The sequence below is a fragment of the Panulirus ornatus genome, chromosome 46 (genome assembly GCF_036320965.1).
Source record: "Panulirus ornatus isolate Po-2019 chromosome 46, ASM3632096v1, whole genome shotgun sequence".
NCBI lineage: Eukaryota > Metazoa > Arthropoda > Malacostraca > Decapoda > Palinuridae > Panulirus > Panulirus ornatus.
The window spans coordinates 11,872,068-11,897,735 of record NC_092269.1 but is presented as its reverse complement, the minus strand read 5'-3'; the positions used below and the strand labels follow the sequence as shown (position 1 = coordinate 11,897,735).

Below are 25,668 nucleotides of genomic sequence, written 5' to 3'. Positions count from 1 at the left end.
TTCAGTTGATCCTACTTATCTATTCATATCTCTGAAGCCTTTAGTATATATCTATCTATCTATCTTTCTATATCTCTATGATGCCAGTTTCCTCCAGGAACTCCCTCAAGAAGGTGGCCACAACAATACAGTCTCCATAACTAGTGAAATCCAGTGCCACTTCTTTGCCTTTAGTACCTCATCCTAAACTGACCACTGGCAGAGGACAACTCTAGTACAGTATTTGCATAGGCTTCTACTTAATGTTCCTACTGACTACTTCTACCTAATGCTCCAGTTTAATGTATGTTCTTAACCACTGCTTCTATCAAGTGTTTATACCTAATGCTCCTGCCTAAATGTCTGTACCTACTATTTCTACCTACTGTTCCTACCATTTTGGCCAAAAGGCAGGGTTTGAGCATAGTGCTCCCTGCAGGAATATCTAGAGTTATGAAGAATGAGATGTGTGATTAAGTGTTGTCAAGGGTTATGTGCGACAAGGAGATACTGGACATTTGTGGACAGAATGCCAGTAGTCCATATGTGGGCAAGGCAGAAAAACAGCTACCTGGGTCAGAGAAGCGCAATCTGACAACCACAGAAGTGCTAGCTCATTACACAGCCATCATAAACCTTCTCAATACCTAGACTGGTGGTACTGGTAAACACCTCTCTGGTCGTTGGCTGCCTACCAACTACTACTATGCACTTAGTCCATCCCATGTAAACATAAACAGAATAAACACTAACAATCAAATCCATCAATGCACATGTCATTGCATGAACAAGAACTGATGGGATATCCCTGTGACCCTAATCTTTGGCAACCAACACTCTAAGCCAATGGTTCCCAACCATAGTGCTTCTCTCTCTCTGGTGGCTGATTCTAAAACTGAGGGGGCCAGTAACCATTAGAGGAATGGCAGGGAGTGTTTAGAGAATTTCAGTGTGCTTGACTTAGAAATATGAAAACGTTAAGGAAACATCAATTGTTTCCAAAACACATATGTATCATATTTCCATCCCCTGACTTCAATACATTAGAATGAGAGCTAAATGGTCAAAGGTGTCTCTGTTGGCCTATGCTTAAACTTTGTCTCAAAATACTGTACAAGTATATGGATGTTTAAGAATTTATTATACTCAGTTCAGTTTGTCTAAAATGGGAGTTCATTAGTAATGTGATTAAATGGAGATAATCACCTTGGGGAAGAGGAAAAGGTTCAATCTGCCAATTTTGGGGGGCACCAATTTCAGTCATCAACATCAATGTCTCGACTCTTAATGATTAAGTATGATCTTGTCGTCATTCTTTAAAGTTTTGGAACTGATCCGGTAGCTGTATATATCTTGTGAAATGTCATATATCATATAGAAGTAATACTGGTGCAGAACCATTTCTAAGTATAATCATCTGATTTTCACTCTACTCTTACATGGTTGTGGTAAAAAAAAAAAAAAATTCTTTATGATTAACTGCTTATCAGAAGTAATTTTTGATGTAAAATTTATCTGAATTTCTATGAAAAGAGGCACTTAGATGAGAAAGGTTAAGAACCACTGCTGTAAACTATAACACTTGCCTATACTATACATGATTTAACTTCATATCCTGTATAAAATATTCTTTCCATATTCTTTATTCTCATTTAAACCAAAATCCAACCAGTTGGTTCTCAGTCAAAGGAATTTTTGATTGAATACCTATTTTCTTTAAAAAAAAGGTATACAGTACATAAGTAAAAGTTAAACATGTCTTTCTGTACAACTTATCATAATCTGTGTTTTCAGGGAAGTACTAAGAAGCTACAGAGAAAGTTAATTTCCACACAAACCTCAAAGTCTTGATGTTCATAAGGACCTCTTCCCGACTCTCTCACTGATCGTGTTGAGTAAGAATGTGTTTGTTTTTTCTGTTTCTTACGCATTCTCTTCTCAGATTCATGATGCTGCTGCTGGGGAGAACGTACTGGTTCTGGTTTCTTTTTACTTTCTTCTTCATAAAGCTGAAGTTCATAATCACCCAGAAGTTTCCTTGTCTCTATTGAGTATTTGATATATGAAGGTTTCTGCTGTTTGACAATTATGCGTCTGTTCCATTTAATGTTAGGGTCTCGCTGCCAATTACCTGTGGACTGACGTACACCTTCCACATCACCAACTCTACGAGCCCCAACACGACCTGCAACATTGAGTTTTTCTAGCATGTGTGGAAATGTCAAACATGTGTTAACCACTATCAAATCAGAAGCTTGGAGGGCACTCTAAACATATGAAAGTTAATGAATGTAAGAGGATGAATGGCAATAGAAATTCATAATCAAACTCTGTAGAACAAGCAATGTAAACAAAAAGCACAGGCACAAAATAAGGACTTTTTCTGATCTTATGAAAGATTCAACTGAAGGTACAATACAGTAGCATTACATCTTGCTTTAACAATGCACTGGACTGCACATGACAACAGGCCAATCAAGTGAAACTATATTACCTACATCATTAACCTACAGACCAGCTATCAATTACAGGCTCATTAACCACAACATTAACACAAGTTCTTCCCAACCTTCAAATTTATTCCAGCACAACCTGGTAAGTGAGGAGACAAGACGACTACACAACCCTTTAGCTCACCTGTTTGAAAGTCCCACCCACCTCAAAACTAATCTTCATCACTGGCACTCTGAAGTTGCAACATGACTGAATGGTAAATGGTAAAATTGTGATTGTTTGGGAAAGTGAAGGATACCTAACCTCTGCAAGTCAAGAATCAAGACCCCCTTATCCCTGTCAGTGTTCCTGCCATATAACACGTTGTCTGTGGTAGTACTAGTGTCAGACACTATGTGGTTTGCACAAGAAATACTACAGAAAGGGGCTATTTCTTTCTCATACCTAACTACAGATGCTCCTGACTTTTGGTGGTTCAACTTATGACCTTTCGACTTTACAAAGGTACAATAGGAATACACATTCAGTAGAAACCGTATTTCAAATTTTGATCTTTTCCCAGGCTAGCGATATGCAGTACAATACCCTCTCATGACGCTGCTCAATGGCAGTGAGCCACAGCTTCCAGTCAGCCATGCAATCATGAGTGTAAATAATTGTTACCCTACAGTGTACTGTGTTGCCAGCATTTTACTGACTTTGTGTTTTATGTTTTTGAATCCCATCATGTTTACAAAATGCCCATCTGTGTCTCTTGCTTCTGTTGAGAAGAGGAGTAAAGCAATTACTCTTGAGATAATATTAAAGATAACTGCCCTGCATGAAGTTATACCTGAGGCAACAAGAAAGTTCACAGCAAAGAAACTGGAAGAGGCATTTGCTACTATCAGCAACGGCTTACAGATGTTAGAGGAAATGGACGTCAATCACAACATTCGCATGAACAAGTGGTAATGCCTCAGTGCCTTCCACCAGCTATTCTCAAGCCTCATCAGAGGAGACCGAGAAACTGATGACCCTGTCGATGTAACATCCTCATCATCTAGCAATTAGTTTTAGTATTATATGCTTTAAACATTCTTCAAGCCCAGTGTGCTTTCAGCTGTATACATTAATGATGAGTACCCATACAATAATTTTTTTTTTTCAGTCCAGTATTTACTACATTACTTGAGATATTCAACACTATTATAACATAGGCTTTGTGTTAGATGATTTTGTCCACCTGTAAGCTAAAGTAAGTGTTCTGAGAACGTTTAAGGTAGACTATGCTAAGCTGTGATATTTGGTAGGTTAGAAGTACAGTATCAAATGTATTTTCGACATGATATTTTCAACTTACAATGGGTTTATCAGAACATAACCCCATTGTAAGTTGAGGAGCATCTGTACTTCTTCACCCTAACTGGATTAGCATCAGGAACAAAGCAACAATGGCCTCATCTGCACACATCCACTCTTAATCTCTCATGTACGATGTACTGAAACCAGTGCCTACCATCCACAGCCAAACCCCACAGGCTACTCCATGGTTTAGCTTGGCTGAACAAACCTAGACATAACACATCTCTTCATATGTAACACACTGGTCTAATTCAGTCCTCTCTATGCATGCCTTTGCCCCTTTGAATGTTAACAAGACTTCAGTACCCTAAAGCCTCTATCACTCAATCTTTCTGTCTTCCATGTCCCTCCATTCTGACAAAAATCCTGTTACTATTTCTTCACTCATTCTCTCCACATGTTTAAACTATTTCAGCACACCCTGGTCAGCTCTTTGAATGACTGTGCTAATATGTAATATGAATGAATAACAAAATTATACAACATGACTGAGTTACATTTCATGAACAACCTGTCCCAAGACAAACTATTGAAACCCATATCATGAAGCTTACATTCCTAAAAAAAACATTTCCCTAATGTAACCTGGTGGAGTGGGATGGAGTGAACTGAGGGTTACTGAGGAGAGGGAGGAGCAATAGTATTATCTAAGTCACTGTCTGCATTATCTGATTCAATAAAAGATGAGATATCACACGTAATGCAGAGACTATCTAATAGCCTCAATATTGATGAAAGTCTGAAGTGGTGCTGGAGTGGAATGGGGCTACTGTGGGGGACATGCAGCATCACTGGGTTTTCTATATATCACTCGATGAATCATCTGATCAAATAATCATTTCAACTGAAGGACATCCAGACTTACTGAAATGCCTACATTTACTATGGACGCAGCAAATAATGGGGATGTAGCAAAAATAAAAAGGGTATTTTGCTATTTGATGAGATGAAACTAAAATGGCATTTTGCAGTGACACATTAGAAATATGCTTAAGTACACAAACATCTTAAAGTATAGTGACAAACTTTATCAATAAAAAGAAAATACATATACTTTTACACATAAGCATGATCTTTTTTATATCTCTCAAGTCACCGTGTTTTATGTCATTCAATGTACCTTTATTCTAAAATGTCTGAAGTCCAAAGCAACGTAAGTCCCAGTGTCAGAACATGAATCACAAGAGCATACCTTACCATATCTTCCAGTCCAAAGACCCCATCAAGCTAACCACCATGCAGGACCACAGGTCAAGAAGTATGGTGATATCATGCATCTATCTTACTAAAGCAAATGCACGATACTTAACAACTCAGAAGTAAGAATTCAATAACTTCGCTGTAGATATTGCATCTACAGCATAAGGGGTTTTGGAACAAGAAGTGAAACCTTTAATGCTGGAGAGATGGGTTGCTGCCAGAGCACTGACAAAACAGTAAAACTCATTCAAGTTTAGGGTGTGTGGCTGGTGGAGAGGGGTTTAAGACTGGGTCAGGGAGGGACACTTGTTTAGTGCTTACAGTCATTAAACTTTTACAATGTTTAGTTACAGCTATGTTTGCTACAGAAGGGAGGTATCTGTGCCGTAATGGTTACTGAAGTGCACATGAAGTGTCTGGGGTAAACCATGAAAAGATCTAAGGGGCCTGGATGTGGATAGGGAGATGTGGTTTCAGTGCATTACACATGACAGCTAGAGACTGAATGTGAATGAATGTACCCTTTTTTTGTCTGTTTTCCTGGCGTCACCATGCTGAAGCACTGGTAGCAAAGCTCCTTCCTGTGGGGCAGGGTAGTGACAGAAACAGATAAAGGCAAGCAAGTATGAATATGAAAATACATATGTATGCATGTACATCTGCATATGAGTATGTATATGTATGTATATGTTGATATAGGGTGTTTTGGTTGAGGTGGTGTGCGAAGTGAGAGGGTTAGGGAGAATGATTTGGTAAACAGAGAAGAGGTAGTAAAAGCTTTGCGGAAGATGAAAGCTGGCAAGGCAGCGGGTTTGGATGGTATTGCAGTGGAATTTACCAAAAAAATGGGGTGACTGTGTTGTTGACAGGTTGGTAAGGATAACTAATGTGTGTATGATTCATGGTGAGGTGCCTGATCATTGGTGGAATGCATGCATAGTGCCATTGTACAAAGGCAAAGGGGATAAAGGTGAGTGTTCAAATTACAGTGGTATAAGTTTGAGTATTCCTGGGAAATTATATGGGAGGGTATTGATTGAAAGGGTGAAGGCAGGTACAGAGCATCAGATTGGGGAAGAGCAGTGTGGTTTCAGAAGTGGTAGAGGATGTGTGGATCAGATGTTTGCTTAGAAGAATGTTTGTGAGAAATACATAGAAATGCAAATGGATTTCTATGGAGCATTTATGGATCTGGAGAAGGCATATGATAAGAGTTGATAGAGATGCTCTGTGGAAGGTTTTTTTTTTTTTTTTTTTTTGCTTTGTCGCTGTCTCCCGCATTTGCGAGGTAGCGCAAGGAAACAGACGAAAGAAATGGCCCAACCCACCCCCATACACATGTATATACATACGTCCACACACGCAAATATACATACCTACACAGCTTTCCATGGTTTACCCCAGACACTTCACATGCCCCGTTTCAATCCACTGACAGCACGTCAATCCCGGTATACCACATCGCTCCAATTCACTCTATTCCTTGCCCTCCTTTCACCCTCCTGCATGTTCAGGCCTCGATCACACAAAATCTTTTTCACTCCATCTTTCCACCTCCAATTTGGTCTCCCTCTTCTCCTCGTTCCCTCCACCTCCGACACATATATCCTCTTGGTCGATCTTTCCTCACTCATTCTCTCCATGTGCCCAAATCATTTCAAAACACCCTCTTCTGCTCTCTCAACCACGCTCTTTTTATTTCCACACATCTCTCTTACCCTTACGTTACTTACACGATCAAACCACCTCACACCACACATTGTCCTCAAACATCGCATTTTCAGCACATCCATCCTCCTGCGCACAACTCTATCCATAGCCCACGCCTCGCAACCATACAACATTGCTGGAACCACTATTCCTTCAAACATACCCATTTTTGCTTTCCGAGATAATGTTCTCGACTTCCACACATTCTTCAAGGCTCCCAGAATTTTCGCCCCCTCCCCCACCCTATGATCCACTTCCGCTTCCATGGTTCCATCCGCTGCCAGATCCACTCCCAGATATCTAAAACACTTCACTTCCTCCAGTTTTTCTCCATTCAAACTCACCTCCCAATTGAATTGACCCTCAACCCTACTGTACCTAATAACCTTGCTCTTATTCACATTTACTCTTAACTTTCTTCTTTCACACACTTTACCAAACTCAGTCACCAGCTTCTGCAGTTTCTCACATGAATCAGCCACCAGCGCTGTATCATCAGCGAACAACAACTGACTCACTTCCCAAGCTCTCTCATCCCCAACAGACTTCATACTTTCCCCTCTTTCCAAAACACTTGCATTCACCTCCCTAACAACCCAATCCATAAACAAATTAAACAACCATGGAGACATCACACATCCCTGCCGCAAACCTACATTCACTGAGAACCAATCACTTTCCTCTCTTCCTACACGTACACATGCCTTACATCCTCGATAAAAACTTTTCACTGCTTCTAACAACTTGCCTCCCACACCATATATTCTTAATACCTTCCACAGAGCATCTCTATCAACTCTGTGGAAGGTATTAAGAATATATGGTGTGGGAGGCACGTTGTTAGAAGCAGTGAAAAGTTTTTATCAAGGATGTAAGGCATGCATACAAGTGGGAAGAGAGGAAAGTGATTGGTTTTCAGTGAATGTCAGTTTGCGGTAGGGGTGTGTGATGTCTCCATGGTTGTTTAATTTGTTTATGGATGGGGTTGTTAGGGAGGTGAATTCAAGAGTTTTGGAGAGAGGGGCAAGTATGCAGTCTGTTGTGGATGAGAGAGCTTGGGAAGTGAGTCAGTTGTTAAGTTCACCGATGATACAGCGCTGGCGGCTGATTCGGGTGAGAAACTGCAGAAGCTGGTGACTGAGTTTGGTAAAGTGTGTGAAAGAAGAAAGCTAAGAGTAAATGTGAATAAGACAAAGGGTATTAGGTACAGTACGGTTGAGGGACAATTCAATTGGGAGGTAAGTTTGAATGAAGAAAAACTGGAGGAAGTGAAGTGTCTTAGATATCTGGGAGTGGATTTGGCAGCGAATGGGGCCATAGAAGCGGAAGTGAGTCACAGGGTGGGGGAGGGGGCGAAAATTCTGGGAGCCTTGAAGAATGTGTGGAAGTCGAGAACATTATCTCGGAAAGCAAAAATGGGTATGTTTGAAGGAATAGTGGTTCCAACAATGTTGTATGGTTGCGAGGCGTGGACTATGGATAGAGTTGTGCGCAGGAGGATGGATGTGCTGGAAATGAGATGTTTGAGGACAATGTGTGGTGTGAGGTGGTTTGATCGAGTAAGTAACGTAAGGGTAAGAGAGATGTGTGGAAATAAAAAGAGCGTGGTTGAGAGAGCAGAAGAGGGTGTTTTGAAATGGTTTGGTCACATGGAGAGAATGAGTGAGGAAAGATTGACCGAGAGGATATATGTGTCGGAGGTGGAGGGAACGAGGAGAAGAGGGAGACCAAATTGGAGGTGGAAAGATGGAGTGAAAAAGATTTTGTGTGATCGGGGCCTGAACATGCAGGAGGGTGTAAGGAGGGCAAGGAATAGAGTGAATTGGAGCGATGTGGTATACCGGGGTTGACGTGCTGTCAGTGGATTGAATCAAGGCATGTGAAGCGTCTGGGGTAAACCATGGAAAGCTGTGTAGGTATGTATATTTGCGTGTGTGGACGTATGTATATACATGTGTATGGGGGTGGGTTGGGCCATTTCTTTCATCTGTTTCCTTGCGCTACCTCGCAAACGCGGAAGACAGCGACAAAGCAAAAAAAAAAAAAAATATATATATATATATATATATATATATATATATATATATATATATATATATATATATATATATATATATATATATATTTATTTATTATTTTGCTTTGTCGCTGTCTCCCGCGTTTGCGAGGTAGCGCAAGGAAACAGACGAAAGAAATGGTCCAACCCACCCCCATGCACAATGTATATACATTCACGTCCACACACGCAAATATACATACCTACACAGCTTTCCATGGTTTACCCCAGACGCTTCACATGCCGATTCAATCCACTGACAGTACGTCATATATATGTACACATATATATATACACACACAGACACATACATATATACCCATGCACACAATTCACTGGCTGCCTTTACTCATTCCCATCGCCACCTCGCCACACATGGAATACCATCCCCCTCCCCCCTCATGTGTGCGAGGTAGCACTAGGAAAAGACAACAAAGGCCCTATTCGTTCACACTCAGTCTCTAGCTGTCATACAATAATGCCCGAAACCACAGCTCCCTTTCCACATCCAGGCCCCCCACAACTTTCCATGGTTTACCCCAGACGCTTCACATGCCTTGATTCAATCCACTGACAGCACGTCAACCCCGGTATACCACATCGATCCAATTTACTCTATTCCTTGCCCTCCTTTCACCCTCCTGCATGTTCAGGCCCAGATCACACAAAATCTTTTTCATTCCATCTTTCCACCTCCAATTTGGTCTCCCACTTCTCCTCGTTCCCTCCACCTCCGCCACATATATCCTCTTGGTCAATCTTTCTCACTCATTCTCTGCATGTGCCCAAACCATTTCAAAACACCCTCTTCTGCTCTCTCAACCACGCTCTTTTTATTTCCACACATCTCTCTTGGAAAAAGGTGAGAACAATGGAAGTAAGGGGAGTGGGGGAGGAATGGGATGTATTTAGGGAATCAGTGATGGATTGCGCAAAAGATGCTTGTGGCATGAGAAGAGTGGGAGGTGGGTTGATTAGAAAGGGTAGTGAGTGGTGGGATGAAGAAGTAAGAGTATTAGTGAAAGAGAAGAAAGAGGCATTTGGATGATTTTTGCAGGGAAAAAATGCAATTGAGTGGGAGATGTATAAAAGAAAGAGACAGGAGGTCAAGAGAAAGGTGCAAGAGGTGAAAAAAAGGGCAAATGAGAGTTGGGGTGAGAGAGTATCATTAAATTTTAGGGAGAATAAAAAGATGTTCTGGAAGGAGGTAAATAAAGTGCGTAAGACAAAGGAGCAAATGGGAACTTCAGTGAAGGGCGCAAATGGGGAGGTGATAACAAGTAGTGGTGATGTGAGAAGGAGATGGAGTGAGTATTTTGAAGGTTTGTTGAATGTGTTTGATGATAGAGTGGCAGACATAGGGTGTTTTGGTCGAGGTGGTGTGCAAAGTGAGAGGGTTAGGGAAAATGATTTGGTAAACAGAGAAGAGGTAGTGAAAGCTTTGCGGAAGATGAAAGCCGGCAAGGCAGCAGGTTTGGATGGTATTGCAGTGGAATTTATTAAAAAAGGGGGTGACTGTATTGTTGACTGGTTGGTAAGGTTATTTAATGTATGTATGACTCATGGTGAGGTGCCTGAGGATTGGCGGAATGCGTGCATAGTGCCATTGTACAAAGGCAAAGGGGATAAGAGTGAGTGCTCAAATTACAGAGGTATAAGTTTGTTCAGTATTCCTGGTAAATTATATGGGAGGGTATTGATTGAGAGGGTGAAGGCATGTACAGAGCATCAGATTGGGGAAGAGCAGTGTGGTTTCAGAAGTGGTAGAGGATGTGTGGATCAGGTGTTTGCTTTGAAGAATGTATGTGAGAAATACTTAGAAAAGCAAATGGATTTGTATGTAGCATTTATGGATCTGGAGAAGGCATATGATAGAGTTGATAGAGATGCTCTCTGGAAGGTATTAAGAATATATGGTGTGGGAGGCAAGTTGTTAGAAGCAGTGAAAAGTTTTTATCGAGGATGTAAGGCATGTGTACGTGTAGGAAGAGAGGAAAGTGATTGGTTCTCAGTGAATGTAGGTTTGCGGCAGGGGTGTGTGATGTCTCCATGGTTGTTTAATTTGTTTATGGATGGGGTTGTTAGGGAGGTAAATGCAAGAGTTTTAGAAAGAGGGGCAAGTATGAAGTCTGTTGGGGATGAGAGAGCTTGGGAAGTGAGTCAGTTGTTGTTCGCTGATGATACAGCGCTGGTGGCTGATTCATGTGAGAAACTGCAGAAGCTGGTGACTGAGTTTGGTAAAGTGTGTGGAAGAAGAAAGTTAAGAGTAAATGTGAATAAGAGCAAGGTTATTAGGTACAGTAGGGTTGAGGGTCAAGTCAACTGGGAGGTGAGTTTGAATGGAGAAAAACTGGAGGAAGTGAAGTGTTTTAGATATCTGGGAGTGGATCTGGCAGCGGATGGAACCATGGAAGCGGAAGTGGATCATAGGGTGGGGGAGGGGGCGAAAATTCTGGGGGCCTTGAAGAATGTGTGGAAGTCGAGAACATTATCTCGGAAAGCAAAAATGGGTATGTTTGAAGGAATAGTGGTTCCAACAATGTTGTATGGTTGCGAGGCATGGGCTATGGATAGAGTTGTGCGCAGGAGGATGGATGTGCTGGAAATGAGATGTTTGAGGACAATGTGTGGTGTGAGGTGGTTTGATCGAGTGAGTAACGTAAGGGTAAGAGAGATGTGTGGAAATAAAAAGAGCGTGGTTGAGAGAACAGAAGAGGGTGTTTTAAAGTGGTTTGGGCACATGGAGAGGATGAGTGAGGAAAGATTGACCAAGAGGATATATGTGTCGGAGGTGGAGGGAGCAAGGAGAAGAGGGAGACCAAATTGGAGGTGGAAAGATGGAGTGAAAAAGATTTTGTGTGATCGGGGCCTGAACATGCAGGAGGGTGAAAGGAGGGCAAGGAATAGAGTGAATTGGAGCGATGTGGTATACCGGGGTTGACGTGCTGTCAGTGGATTGAATCAAGGCATGTGAAGCGTCTGGGGTAAACCATGGAAAGCTGTGTAGGTATGTATATTTGCGTGTGTGGACGTATGTATATACATATATATGGGGGGGGTTGGGCCACTTCTTTCGTCTGTTTCCTTGCGCTACCTCGCAAACGCGGGAGACAGCGACAAAGTATAAAAAAAAAAAAAAAAAAAAAAAAATCTCTCTTACCCTTACATTACTTACTCGATCAAACCACCTCACACCACAAATTGTCCTCAAACATCTCATTTCCAGCACATCCACCCTCCTGCGCACAACTCTATTTATAGCCCACGCCTCGCAACCATACAACATTGTTGGAACTACTATTCCTTCAAACATACCCATTTTTGCTTTCCGAGATAATGTAGAAGGTGACTAAAAGGGGAGGGAGCAGGAGGCTGGAAATCCTCCCTCTCGTTTTTTTTTTTTTTCTTTCGTCTGTTTCCTTGCGCTACCTCGCAAACGCGGGAGACAGCGACAAAGCAAAATAAATAAATAAAATATAAAACACCAGGCTGTATCATCTGCAAACAACTGACTCACTTCTCAGGCTTTCTCATCCCCAACATACTGCATACTCACCTCTCTCTCGAAGACATGTACATTTACCTCCCTCATCACCCCATCCAAAAACAAAAACAACCATGGTGACACCACATATCCCTGCCGCACACCAAGCTTCACTGGGAACCATTCACTACTCTCTTCCTACTTATACATATGCCTTACACCCTTGATAAAAACTTCTCACCACTTCTAGTAGCTTACCTCCCTCACCATTTATTCTTAAGGCCTCATCCAAAAAGAATCTCTAACAACCCTGTTATATGCCTTTTCCAGATCCATAAATGCCACACACAAATCCATCTATTTTTCTAAGTATTTCTCACACACATTCTTCAAAGCAAACACCTGATCCACACACCCTCTACTACTTTTGAAACCAAAGTGCTTCACTCCAACCTGATGCTCTCTGTACATGCCTTCACTCTCTCAAGTGATACATTTAAATATAATTTACCAGGTATACTCACCAAACTCACCTGTATCCCCTTTGACTTTATACAATGGCAATATACATGCATTCTGTCAATCCTCAGGCACTTCATCATAATTCATACATACAATGAATACATTACCAACCAGTCAACAACACAGTCACCCCTTTCTTCATAAGTTCAACCACAAAACCATCCACTTCCACTGTTTTGCATCTTCCACAAGACTTTTAACACCTCCTCTCTCTTCATCAAACCACTCTCCATGACTCTCTCACTTCACATACCAATCCAACCAAAACATCCAACAACATTTTCTTGTCAAATGTGGTGCAAGTTAATGCTCTGAGAGACATTTAGTTTGTGTGCTGTTTTTGCGTTTATGTTATTGGTATGGGGCACAAATGTCTGGTGTATGTCATGTGTTATGCCAAGAATTTTTTCATTAAGCAGGAGAGACTGTCCATTCAAGGTGCCTGAAGGGTATGGCTGGATTCATGCAGTGGAAGATATAAATGTAAATGTATTGTCTCACAGGTGGTGTTTTCCAGCAAATACAATCTGGAAAACCGGAATTGTAAACAAAAATAGAGAAATGAGCATCATATGAAATAGCCTTACAACAATCACAGAAAAAGAAAGCATAAAATATCATACAATTCAGGTAATACATACTAGCTCTAGGTGATAATGGGTCATGCTGAGCAGCAACAGCATAAGAGTGGTCTGTGGGTGGGCCCCCAGAACTAGCTCTACGTTCACCCAGTCTACTGCTACTGCTCTCACGCCTTTCTCGAACTCCGCTAGGACCTGGTTGGTCTCTTGAGTCTGATGGCCTTCTTTCATGTGCTATTCTTTGATCTTGTTCATGTGCTAAACGTTGAATCATTTCATCAATACTTAATCTCTGATTAGAAATATTTTCTGTGGGTTGTGCATTAAGTATACTGGTGTCAACATCAACAACTGCAGCATCAAGTACCTCCTGGTCACCTGGATTAAATAAAGAATGAGATTCAGCTTTATAATACTGCAGTATCAATAGAAATGCACAAGGAAAGAATGAGCAACAAGACAGTGGATGGAGTATTGAAACAAAAGCAGAGTATAACATTGTGAAATCAAGGATGATTTGCATTATTTGCAGTAATATTATGAAGCTCATAGAGATGAGAACATTAAACAATCTTTCTGTTATCCACATGGTTCAACTGATATCTTTGCTGAAAATGAAAAATTGCTTGGAAACTAATAAATCTGCACCTAATAGAGAATGAGCTGTAGGACTATGTTAAAAAGTTTGGAAGAGAGTTTAACATGAAGAGTTACAATGAAAGTAAACTATGCAAAATGGGTGACTATATGTGCTTATGCATAAGGAAGTGACAATAGTAAATACAAGCAGAGTTGAATGCATAATTACCTATTTGTATTGTATAGGGAGTTTTACACTCATGGGGCCCCAGTCTTTTGAGCACTTTCTACTATCAAATAATTTCTTTTATTTCTGCACATCGTCAGAATTAATCACACATTCAGAAATTTCATTCCATTCATCCACCTTCCTTATACTACAAAGTACTTCATCAAGTCTTTCTTGGAAACTTTCTTGCTTAATTTCATGATATGATCTCTGGCTGTTCTATCCTTTAATCTCTCAAGAACTGTTCAGTCTATGTCATCAATGTTTTAAAAATCTAGAAGTTAATCAGGTCAATCCTCACTCTTCTTTTTTCCTTGGTGGGCAAATTCAAAGCCTCTAGCCTTTCCCTATACATCAGCTTGTATATCAACAGCTTGCTGAATAATTCTTTATCCATGAACTTGAAAGGTACCATAATATTTCCAAGAAAGAGTTGGTCTCCTTAGCCATTCTCCTAAAGTGGGACTCTGGTGATACGGTAGGGATAATGTCGATTCCCTAGTCTTTCTCACACACAGGTTCCTGCCAGATGATGACCATATCAAGGCCTTCTTTCACTATAACTCATCTTCCTCAGGCTGAACTTCATCAACCAATTATGGAGTCTGTCAAGGTTCCCTTGTAATGTGATGCTATCCTCCACACATTTCACTTCATTCATAATCTTTGCAACATCTACAAACAGATTCACATAAGAGTCCATACCTTCAAGAAAATCATATACATAGACAAAATAAGAGTAACAGTCCTAGAAATTAATCCTGTGACTCTCCATATATGACTTCGACCCATTTTGAGAAATGTCTTCTAACATTGTCCTTGTCCTTTGTTCCCTTCCACTAAGATAATCATACGTCTATTGAAAAAGTTCCCCCATATTCCTGCCTGGAGATCTAGCTTCTTAAACAAACTTTCATGCACTAAAGTTTCAAATGCTTTTTGGCAGTCCAAATACAAAAAATCTACCCAGTCTTCTCTTTTGTCAAAGACAGAGCTCACTCTCATAAAAATCTAGAAGTTTCTTACACATGACATTCTTTCCTTAAAACCATGATGTCTCTCACTTAGGTGATTTTTCCACTGGAGAAAGTCATTCATTTACTTTCTAATTATCTTTTCCAGAAACTTATAGACCACACTTCTTAATGAAACCAGTCTTTAGTTCAGTGGTTGTTCCTTGTCTCCCTGGAACAATGATTATCTCCCTGTTTCCCTAGAACATAGGGTTATCTTTTATCAATAGGACCAAACCTTTCATTCCTTTGCCTTCTTCTTCCCTCTTTACTAGCATGTACCATTCTGGGCAGAACAGGTGACATCTCAACTCTTCAGTAATGTTTTCACATAAGCTGTAAACATTACTTTCAATCGACATTTCTGTCACCAACCATTCCTGATCTCTCTATGGTGCTGGTGGAGGTGTTCAATCCTCATGCCTCATTTGGTGTCTTTTGTTTTTTGCCATCTGACTGTATTCTATGCTTTTCTCCCTCTTTTCCCTTGATCTACCACATCTAAAAAATACCCTGCTGAATTCCTACTTGCTTTTAAGTTTCTTTGCTTTCCTACTTATCTCCTAGGTAGATGACCCAAAACAAAACCATAATTGGACATCCTCTTAAATCTTGGTTATAGCCACCAATTCTTCTTTTACCCCTTATCACTAATATTGCATCTGGTAATTCCACAGCCTTCAGTATTCTTTTCATGACAGTAATCCTTCCCTCGCCTTTCTTCTCTATACAGTGTTTGATCATCATCTAATAAAAAAATCATTAAAATTTGTCTGTTTAACTCCTGGTTTATTAATCTCTCTAACTTTGGTGCTACTCAGTTTATGGTCAAGTCCAATAGTACTGTTTTATCAACCTCAATGTTTCTTGCTTTAAACATAATCACCCTTTTTGCTAACAAGCAAGCATTGATCCTGCATGCTCTTACCAGCTACTGGACAATAACTTTTCCCAACTGCTCTGTCTCGAAAAGCATATAATATTCTCTAAAACTATGCAAGTCCCCGAGGCTCCTCTGCTACACTATCCCAAGGTTCCTGTCCTACTGCATCCGTCTTTATTCTCATAGTCTGCTGAGCATTACCAAAAACTGCTCTTTCTATCCCTCCTAGTGCACTAGTTTCAAGACTTTTTTCCTCAACTGAGGAGAGTATGTTCTTTTCTTTATTTTTCAATTCCTCTTTCACCTCATGATCCTTGAATTGCTTCCTTGGTTTCTTTACCTCCTCCTCTAGTTGTGTGAACTTTTGTCTCTGCTTTTCATCAAATTCCTTTAACATCATTTAATACCTGTTCTCTTGTAGTTCCTCCTTCATCTCTCCTTGTCTCTTCCCTGTGGGTCTTTTATACCTAAGTGGCCTTGGTATAATCCCTAATTTGAATCCATACAAAATTGGAATCCACTTTGAAAAAATTTATTATTTGACTCTCTTAGTGTTTGTTGACAGGTTTGTCCTTGCTTTTCTGTCGAAATTCACTCTGCAATTACCTATTTCCACTTTACAATGAGCAAGGTTTACTTTTGTGGAGCCCATCTGTTGCATTTTTGGTACCATCAAGAAGACTCAAATCTTTGTGTTGCCAGTTTTCTCAGTTTCCTTCCTTAGACTATTCCACCTATCCACTACCCTTACACTAAACTAATATTCATTTACAACCTTTTGAACTATCCTTTCTCTCAGCTTCTGATCATGGACTTTGGTAATGCTGGTACTGTACTTCATGAAGAACTGTTTATTGTCAACATCATCCAACTGATTCAAGAACTTATGTGCTATTATCAGGTCATCCATCTCCTTTCTCTCCTTTAAGGTGTACAGCAGTGTAACCTTCAACTTTTCACTGCAACTGTCTATCTATCTATTCCTGTTCCCCTCTGGAACTCCCTCAAACGGGTGGCCAAGGCAATGGAGTCTCCGTTACTAGTGAACTCCAGTGCCACTTCTTAGCCTTTAGTGCCTCAACCTAAACAGGATATTGGCAGGGTGTAAGTCTAGTGCAGTGATTGTGGAGGCTCTTACAGATTACTTCTTAATGCTCCCACCCAGTGTTCCTACCTACTGTTTCTACCTAAAGCTCCTACCTACTACTTCCAATGTAACTAAAGTCTCCTAATTCTGGTACCATCTTTGTTGCTCTTTTCTGGACACTTTCAATCGTGCCTTTGTGCCAGAAATGTATAATCCAGCCACAGTCTATGTTGTAATAACTTAACAAAACTTTCTTTATCCATATACTTAAATGTGATCTGAATATATGCTAGCAGGCAATTTACTTCTTTTGCAGTTCTCATATGAAACTCTGATGACATATTAGTAATCAAGTCGACCCCTAGATCTCTTTAAAACCTCAATCCCTGTAATTTCCCACTTATCAGTATTCATACTGGGGCCTCCTTTTGTTGTGTACCATCCTGATTATATTGCAACTGGACTGAGTCTCAATATCTATTTACCATATCAACTTTGGAGATTGTCCAGATTCCCCTGTGAGTTGATGAAATCATTTTCATCAATTCTCTCATGACCTTGGTGTCATCTGCAAACATGTTTAGGAATAAGTATAGTGCTTTTAGCAGAGGTCATTAACATACAAGAATAGCAGTGGGCCCAGGATCGAGCTGTCTGACACTCCACTTGTAAACTCAGACCATTTTGAGAATGTGGTTTTTACCTGCATCTTTGTTCCATAACATATAAATAATCCTCAAACCAGCAAAGAAGCTCAGTCCTTATCCCTGCCTGTAGCTATTGCTTCTTAATCAACCTTTGATGGGACAGAGCATAAAAGGGTTTCTGACAGTCTAGGAACACAATCTTCCTATCCATCTCTTGTTCTAAGACTGAGTACACCCTACTGCAGAGGTCTAATAATTTTGCAATGCAGGATCTTTTCTCTGAAGCAAAGTTTTCTCCCGCTTAAGAACTTTATACTTTGCAAGTAATCATTCATTTGTTTTCCTTTATCTTTTCCAGCATTGTACAAACACCTGTGTGTATAATTACCTACTTGCATCGTAGAAGAAAGGCATTTAATGCCAAGGGGGCCCCACCTCTTTTAACATTCTCCACTACCATGCAATATCTTAAATTTATCTATGGTGCCTCCTTGACCATGTCCTCAGTAATTGTAATCCATTAATCCAATACTATTATCTATAAACATAAAAATGCTTCTTTACATTTCTTATGTTTCTTGCTCAATTTCAAGCTATATCCTTGGGTTATCCTATCCCAACATCTTTTGACTTACTGTTCACTTTCCACATCATCAATTTGATTTCAAAATTTAAAATTTGTAATGAGGTCATCTCTCACTCCTCTCTTCTAAGGTGGGCAATTTTAAGATCTCTAGCCTTTCTCTGTAACTCGGTTCTCTTAATTCTGCTTATACTTTCATTGCCCTCACCTGGGCTTTCACTACTGGATCTTTGTGCTTCTTTAGGTACAGAGACCAAACTATAGAAGCATATTCTTGTTTTGGCCATATGTAGGTTATAATCAGCTTGCTAAATATTTCCTTATCCAAAAACTTGCAAGTTATTGCAATATCTGCTAGAAGACAGTATGTCTCCTAAACTAGTCTCCTAATGTGGGATTCTGGCAACAAGGTGGAGTCATGTCAATGTTGACTCCCAAGTCCTTCTTAAAAACACAATCCTGAAGCTTATTTCCAGTCTTTCTTTCCAGACTTTCTTTCACTCTTACCCATCTTTATTATTTTGCATTTGCTGAGCTGAATTTAAATTACATGTATCACACCATCTTCGGGGTCTGTTTAGATCCTCATCATAGTTAATGCACTCCTGCTGCAGATATAGGGTGTTTTGGTCAGGGTGGTGTGAAGTGAGAGCATCAGGGAAATTGGTTTGGTTAAGAGAGAAGAGGTAGTAAAAGCTTTGCAGATGATGAAATCCTGCAAGGCAATGGGTTTGGATTGTATTGCAGTAAAACTCATTAAGAAAGAGGGTGACTGTTTTGTTGATTGGTTTGTAAGGATATTCAATTTATGTGTGGATCATGGTGAAGAGCCTGGGGATTGGCAGAATGCATGCATAGTGCCACTATACAAAGGCAAAGGGGATAAAGGTGAGTGTTCAAACTACAGATTGAGGAAGAGCAGTATGGTTTCAGATGTGGTAAAGGATGTGTGGATCAGGTGTTTGCTTTGAAGAACATATGTGAGAAATACTTAGAAAAACAGATGGATTTGTATGTAGCATTTATGGATCTGGAGAAGGCATATGATAGGATTGATATAGAAGCTTTGTGGAAGGTTTTAAGAGTATATGGCATGGGAGGTAAGTTGCTGGAAGCTGTAAAAAGTTTTCACCAAAAATGTATGGCATGTGTACAAGTAGGAAGAGAGGATAGTGATTAGTTTCCAGTGAATGTCAGTCTACGGCAGGGGTGTATGATGTCCCTATGGTTGTTTAATTCGTTTATGGATGGGGTGGCTAGAGAGGTAAATGCAAGCTTTGGAGAGAGAGGAGAGTATGCAGTCTGTTGGGGATGAGAGGGCATGGGAAGTGAGTCAGTTATTGTTCTCCGATGATACAGCTCTGGTGGCTTACTTGAGTGAGAAACTGCAGAAGGTGGTGACTCAGTTCGGAAAGTGTGTGAATGAAGAAAGTTGAGAGTGAATGTGAATAAGAGTAAGATTATTAGGTTTATCAGAGTTGAGGGACATGTTAATTGGGAGGTAAGTTTGAATGGAGAAAAACTGGAGGAAGTGAAGTGTTTTAGATATCTGGGAGTGGACTTAGCAGCAAAGGGAACCATGGAAGTGGAAGTGAGTTGCTGGGTCGGGGAGGGGGTGAAGGTTCTGGGAGCATTGAAGTGTGTGTGGAAGGTGAGAAAGTTATCTCAGAAAGCAAAAATGGGTACGTTTGAAGGATTAGTGGTTCTATCAACGTTATACGGTTGCAAGGCATTGGCTATAGATAGGGTTGTGTGGAAGAGGGTGGATGTGTTGGAAATGAAATGTTTGACGACAATATGTGGTGTGAGGTGGTTTGATCGAGTAAGTAATGAAAGGGTAAGAGGGATGTGTGGTAATAAAATGAGTGTGGTTGAGAGAGCAGAAGAGGGTTTGTTGAAATGGTTTGAACACATGGAGAGAATGAGTGAGGAAAGATTGACAAAGAGAATATATGTGTCACAGGTGGAGGGAACAAGGAGAACCAGGAGACCAAATTGGAGGTAGAAGGATAGAGTGTAAAAGATTTTGAATGATCGAGGCCCAAACATACAGGAGGGTGAAAGGTGTGCGAGGAAGGAATAGTGTGGATTGGAACGATATGGTATACCGGGGTCGACGTGCTGTTATGGATTGAACCAGGGCATGTGAAGTGTCTGGGGTAAACCATGGATAGGTTCAGGCCCCGGCCGTTCAAAATCTTTTCACACTCCATCTTTCCACCTCCAATTTGGTCTCCTGCTTCTCCTTCTTCACTCCACCTCTGACACAAATATCCTTTTTGTCTATCTTTCCTCACTCATTCTCTCCATGTGTCCAAACCATTTCAACTCACCCTCTTCTGCTTTCTCAACCACACTCTTTTTACTACCACACATCTCTCTTAACCTTTCATCACTTACTCAATCTAAACACCTCACACCACAAACTGTCCTCAAACATTTCATTTCCAACACATCCACCCTACTCCCTGATTAAGTATAATAAATAAATAATAATATCAAACACCAAATTCCCATCCATTCCATTATCTTTGTTTAACAACATTTCTCTCACTGCAAGGTATAACCTCTCATCCCCATATACGGGTGCCTATGTTAAATGAAAATGGTGACATTGGTCATCTTTTTCTCAATGAACAAACAAATTCTTTTCCCACATATATTCTTTTCTTCTGAAGATAACTCTAATTACCACCAAAGGCCTATATTCCACAAATAAATAATGACTCACTTTAGTCTCAGTTACAATAAAACAATCATCTTACCATTAGCATTTAACAGAACATTTGGTATGAGCTGATCATGTCTGCAGTTTTCTCTTCCTGGTACAAGTCGTTGATACTCTGGTGGATATGGATCACCATCCATGTTCACAAGAAATGGTGGCGGCATCAAATGAGGGGCCATTTGTGTTTGTTCATCTAGCACATGGTTGTTACCATCTCTCATTAATGGACGATAATCAGTATGAAAAAACAACTCTTTTGGTATCTGAAATATAAAATTAAGAAAAAGAAAAATTACTACAGTATTCAATTCTGCATTAACTCAAATGATAGAAGACTTGATTCACCTACATTTTACATGATGAAGCCTGCAAATAAAATCAATGAAATCAATGAACATAATGTAAAATATCTGATGAGCTAAATGTACAAGATATAAGGAATGTGAAAAATCAATAAGTACACATTTTGACATGCCCATACTTGACAATGATCTGACAAAACAGCAGTATCATTATTTTTTGACCAGAAAAGCCATGGCATCACCTCAGTATCAAAAGTCAAGACTTCCAATCATGTATACATATATATACACACACAGACATATACATATATACACATGTACATAATTCATACTGTCTGCCCTTATTCATTCCCATCGACACCCCGCCACACATGAAATAACAACCCCCTTCCCCCACATGTGTGCAAGGTAGCGCTACGAAAAGACAACAAAGGCCACATTCGTTCACACTCAGTCTCTAGCTGTCATGTATAATGCACCAAAACCATAGCTCCCTTTCCACATCCAGGCCCCACAAAACTTTCCATGGTTTACCCCAGATGCTTCACATGCCTTGCTTCAATCCACTGACAGCACGTCGACCCCGGTATACCACATCGTTCCAATTCACTCTATTCCTTACATGCCTTTCACCCTCCTGCATGTTCAGGCCCCGATCACTCAAAATCTTTTTCACTCTATCTTTCCACCTCCAATTTGGTTTCCCACTTCTCCTCGTTCCCTCCACCTCTGATACATATATATCCTCTTTGTCAATCTTTCCGCACTCATTCTCTCCATGTGGCCAAACCATTTCAAAACACCCTCTTCTGCTCTCTCAACCACATTCTTTTTATCCCCACACATCTCTCTTACCCTTTCATTACTTACTCGATCAAACCACCTCACACCACATATTGTCCTCAAACATTTCATTTCCAACACATCCACCCTCCTCCGCACAACTCTAACTATAGCCTACACCTTCCAACCATATAACATTGTTGGCACCACTATTCCTTCAAACATACCCATTTTTGCTTTCCAAGATAACGTTCTCGACTTCCACACATTTTTCAACGCTCCCAGAACTTTCGCCCCCTCCCCCACCCTATGATTCATTTCCACTTACATGGTTCCATCCGCTGCCTAATCCACTCCCAGATATCTAAAACATCTCACTTCCTCCAGTTTTTCTCCATTCAAACTTACCTCCCAACTGACTTGTCCCTCAACCCTACTGTACCTAATAACCCTACTCTTATTCACATTTACTCTCAGCTTTCTTCTTTCACATACTTCACCAAACTCAGTCACCAGCGTCTGCAGTTTCTCACCCGAATCAGCCACCAGCACTGTATCATCAGCGAACAACAACTGACTCACTTCCCAAGCTCTCTCATCCACAACAGACTGCATACTTGCCCCTCTTTCCAAAACTCTTGCATTCACCTCCCTAACAACCCCATCCATTAACAAATTAAACAACCATGGAGACATCACACACCCCTGCCGCAAACCAACATTCACTGTGAACCAATCACTTTCCTCTCTTCCTACACGTACACATACTTACATCCTCGATAAAAACTTTCCACTGCTTCTAACAACTCACCTCCCACACCATATATTCTTAATACCATCCACAGAGCATCTCTATCAACTCTTTCATTTGCCTTCTCCAGATCCATAAATGCTACATACAAATCCATTTGCTTTTCTAGGTATTTCTCACGTACACTTTTCAAAGCAAACACCTGATCCACACATCCTCTACCACTTCTGAAACCACACTGCTCTTCCCCAATCTGATGCTCTGTACATGCCTTCACCTTCTCAATCAATACCCTCCCATATACAATGGCACTATGCAAGCATTCCGTCACGCCTCAAGCACCTCAACATGAGTCATACATACATTAAATAACCTTACCAACCAGTCAACAATATAGTCTCCTCCATTTTTAATAAATTCCACAGCAATACCATCCAAACCCACTCCCTTGCCGGCTTTCATCTTCCACAAAGCTTTTACTACCTCTTCTCTGTTTACCAAATCATTCTCCGGAACCCCCTCACTTTGCACACCACCTCGACCAAAACACCCTATATCTGCCACTCTATCATCAAACACGTTCAACAAACCTTCAAAATACTCACTCCATCTCCTTCTCACATCACCACTACCTGTTATCACCTCCACAATTGCCCCCTTCACTGATGTTCCCATTTGTTCCCTAGTCTTACACACTTTATTTACCTCCCCCCCCAAAACATCTTTTTATTCTCCCTAAAATTTAATGATACTCTCTCACCCCAACTCTCATTTGCCCTCTTTTTTGCCTCTTGCATCTTTCCCTTTTCCTCCTGTCTCTTTCTTTTATACATCTCCCATTCATTTGCAGTATTTCCCAGCAAAAATCGTCCAAATGCCTCCTCTTCTCTTTCACTAATAATCTTACTTCTTCATCCCACCACTCACTACCCTTTCTAATCAACCCACCTCCCATGCTTCTCATGCCATAAGCATCTTTTGCGCAAGCCATCACTGCTTAACTAAATACATCCCATTCCTCCCCCACTCCCCTTACCTCCTTTGTTCTCACCTTTTTCCATTCTGTACTCAGTCTCTCCTGGCACTTCCTCACACAAGTCTCCTTCCCAAGCTCACTTACTCTCACCACTCTCTTCACCTCAACATTCTCTTCTTTTCTGAAAACCTCTACAAATCTTCACCTTCGCCTCCACAAGATAATAATAAGACATCCCTCCAGTTGCACCTCTCTTTCGTGAGCCTACCAATTATCACGTAATCCAATATCGCTCTCTGGCCATCTCTCCTACTTACACATGTATACTTATGTATATCTCTCTTTTTAAACCAGGTATTCCCAATCACCAGTCCTTTTTCAGCACATAAATCTACAAGCTCTTCACTATTTCCATTTACAACACTGAACACCCCATGTACACCAATTATTCCCTCAACTGCCACATTACTCACCTTTGCATTCAAATCACCCATCACTATAACCTGGTCTCATGCATCAAAACTACTAACACACTCACTCAGATGCTCCCAAAACATTTGCCTCTCATGATCTTCCTTCTCATGCCCAGGTGCACATGCATCAATAATCACCCATCTCTCTCCATTCACTTTCAGTTTTACCCATATCAATCTAGAGTTTACTTTCTTACACTCTATCACATACTCCCACCACTCCTGTTTTAGGAGTATTGCTACTCCTTCCCTTGCTCTTGTCCTCTCACTAACCCCTGACTTTGGTAAAATGTACGTATATACATAATATGTATATACGTACATATATATGCTCTTTCATAGAACATACAAACCTGCAACAGTGAGGATCAAACCTGGGACCCATGCATGGCAAGCAGGAGCACTATCGCTAGGTTACAATCACCCCTAATAGGGAAATAACTATTCGAATACTATGTAATTGAATATCATTTGTTTCAAGTTGGTGAGCAATGGGGTCTAGACTGGTCATTTCCCATCAGGCTCACATGACTAGCAGATAGCATTTTACCGAACCTAACTGTAAAACATGGAGGTATATGAATACACATAAAGTGCATATGAAAGCCCACTTTCATAGAACATACAAACCTCCCACAGCCAGTGTCGAACCCAGGATTCCTGCATGGCAGGCTGGAGTGCTACCGCTAAGCTATGATTACCCTTAACAAGGAAGTGACTTTTTGAATACTATGTAATCGAATACCTTTCATTTCACATTGGAAAGCAACGGGGTCTAGACCAGTCATTTCCCATCAGGCTCACACAACCATCAGAAAGTGTGGGTTCATATGAACTTTGTTCATATTCATATACCTCCATGTTGTAAAGCTATTAGCACATCCATGAGATAGCACCATGAATAGATGAAGGAACAGTCTCATTCCCAAACATGCACTCTCTTGTTGCAATGTATAATGCATGAAAACCAAAGCCCCTTATCCACAACCAAGCCCAACAAACTCTTCTGTGGTATTTCCAAATCAAATCAAATTGGCATTATGTTGTCTCCTATATACCACATCATTCCCTTCCACCCATCACACCCTCATGCATGTCCAGGCCCCAAACCTCCAAAGAATATTTCACTCCATCCTTCCACCTCCTCCATGGTTTTCCCTGTTTCCTTGTTCATTCCACTTTTGACGAACATACCCTCTTAGTTATCCTCTACATGTGTCCAAATCATTCCAATATACCCTTTTCAGCTCTTTCAAATGAGACTTCTTTCTACCAAACCTCTCTCTTAACCTATCATTTCATGT

General features: G+C 40.6%; 1 protein-coding gene across 6 annotated transcripts in view; it reads right to left on the bottom strand.

Moving 5' to 3' along the window:
- Positions 1 to 25,668, bottom strand: part of BRWD3 (bromodomain and WD repeat-containing protein) — a 385,638-nt gene that overhangs the window by 226,569 nt on the left and 133,401 nt on the right. For all 6 annotated transcript variants that reach the window (XM_071688832.1, XM_071688831.1, XM_071688833.1 and 3 more), the window contains 3 exons: positions 21,117 to 21,342; positions 13,391 to 13,708; positions 1,818 to 2,164 (listed from right to left, as the gene is read on the bottom strand). In XM_071688832.1, the coding sequence (XP_071544933.1) occupies positions 1,818 to 2,164; positions 13,391 to 13,708; positions 21,117 to 21,342 (891 nt within the window). The remainder of the gene's footprint in view (positions 1 to 1,817; positions 2,165 to 13,390; positions 13,709 to 21,116; positions 21,343 to 25,668) is intronic.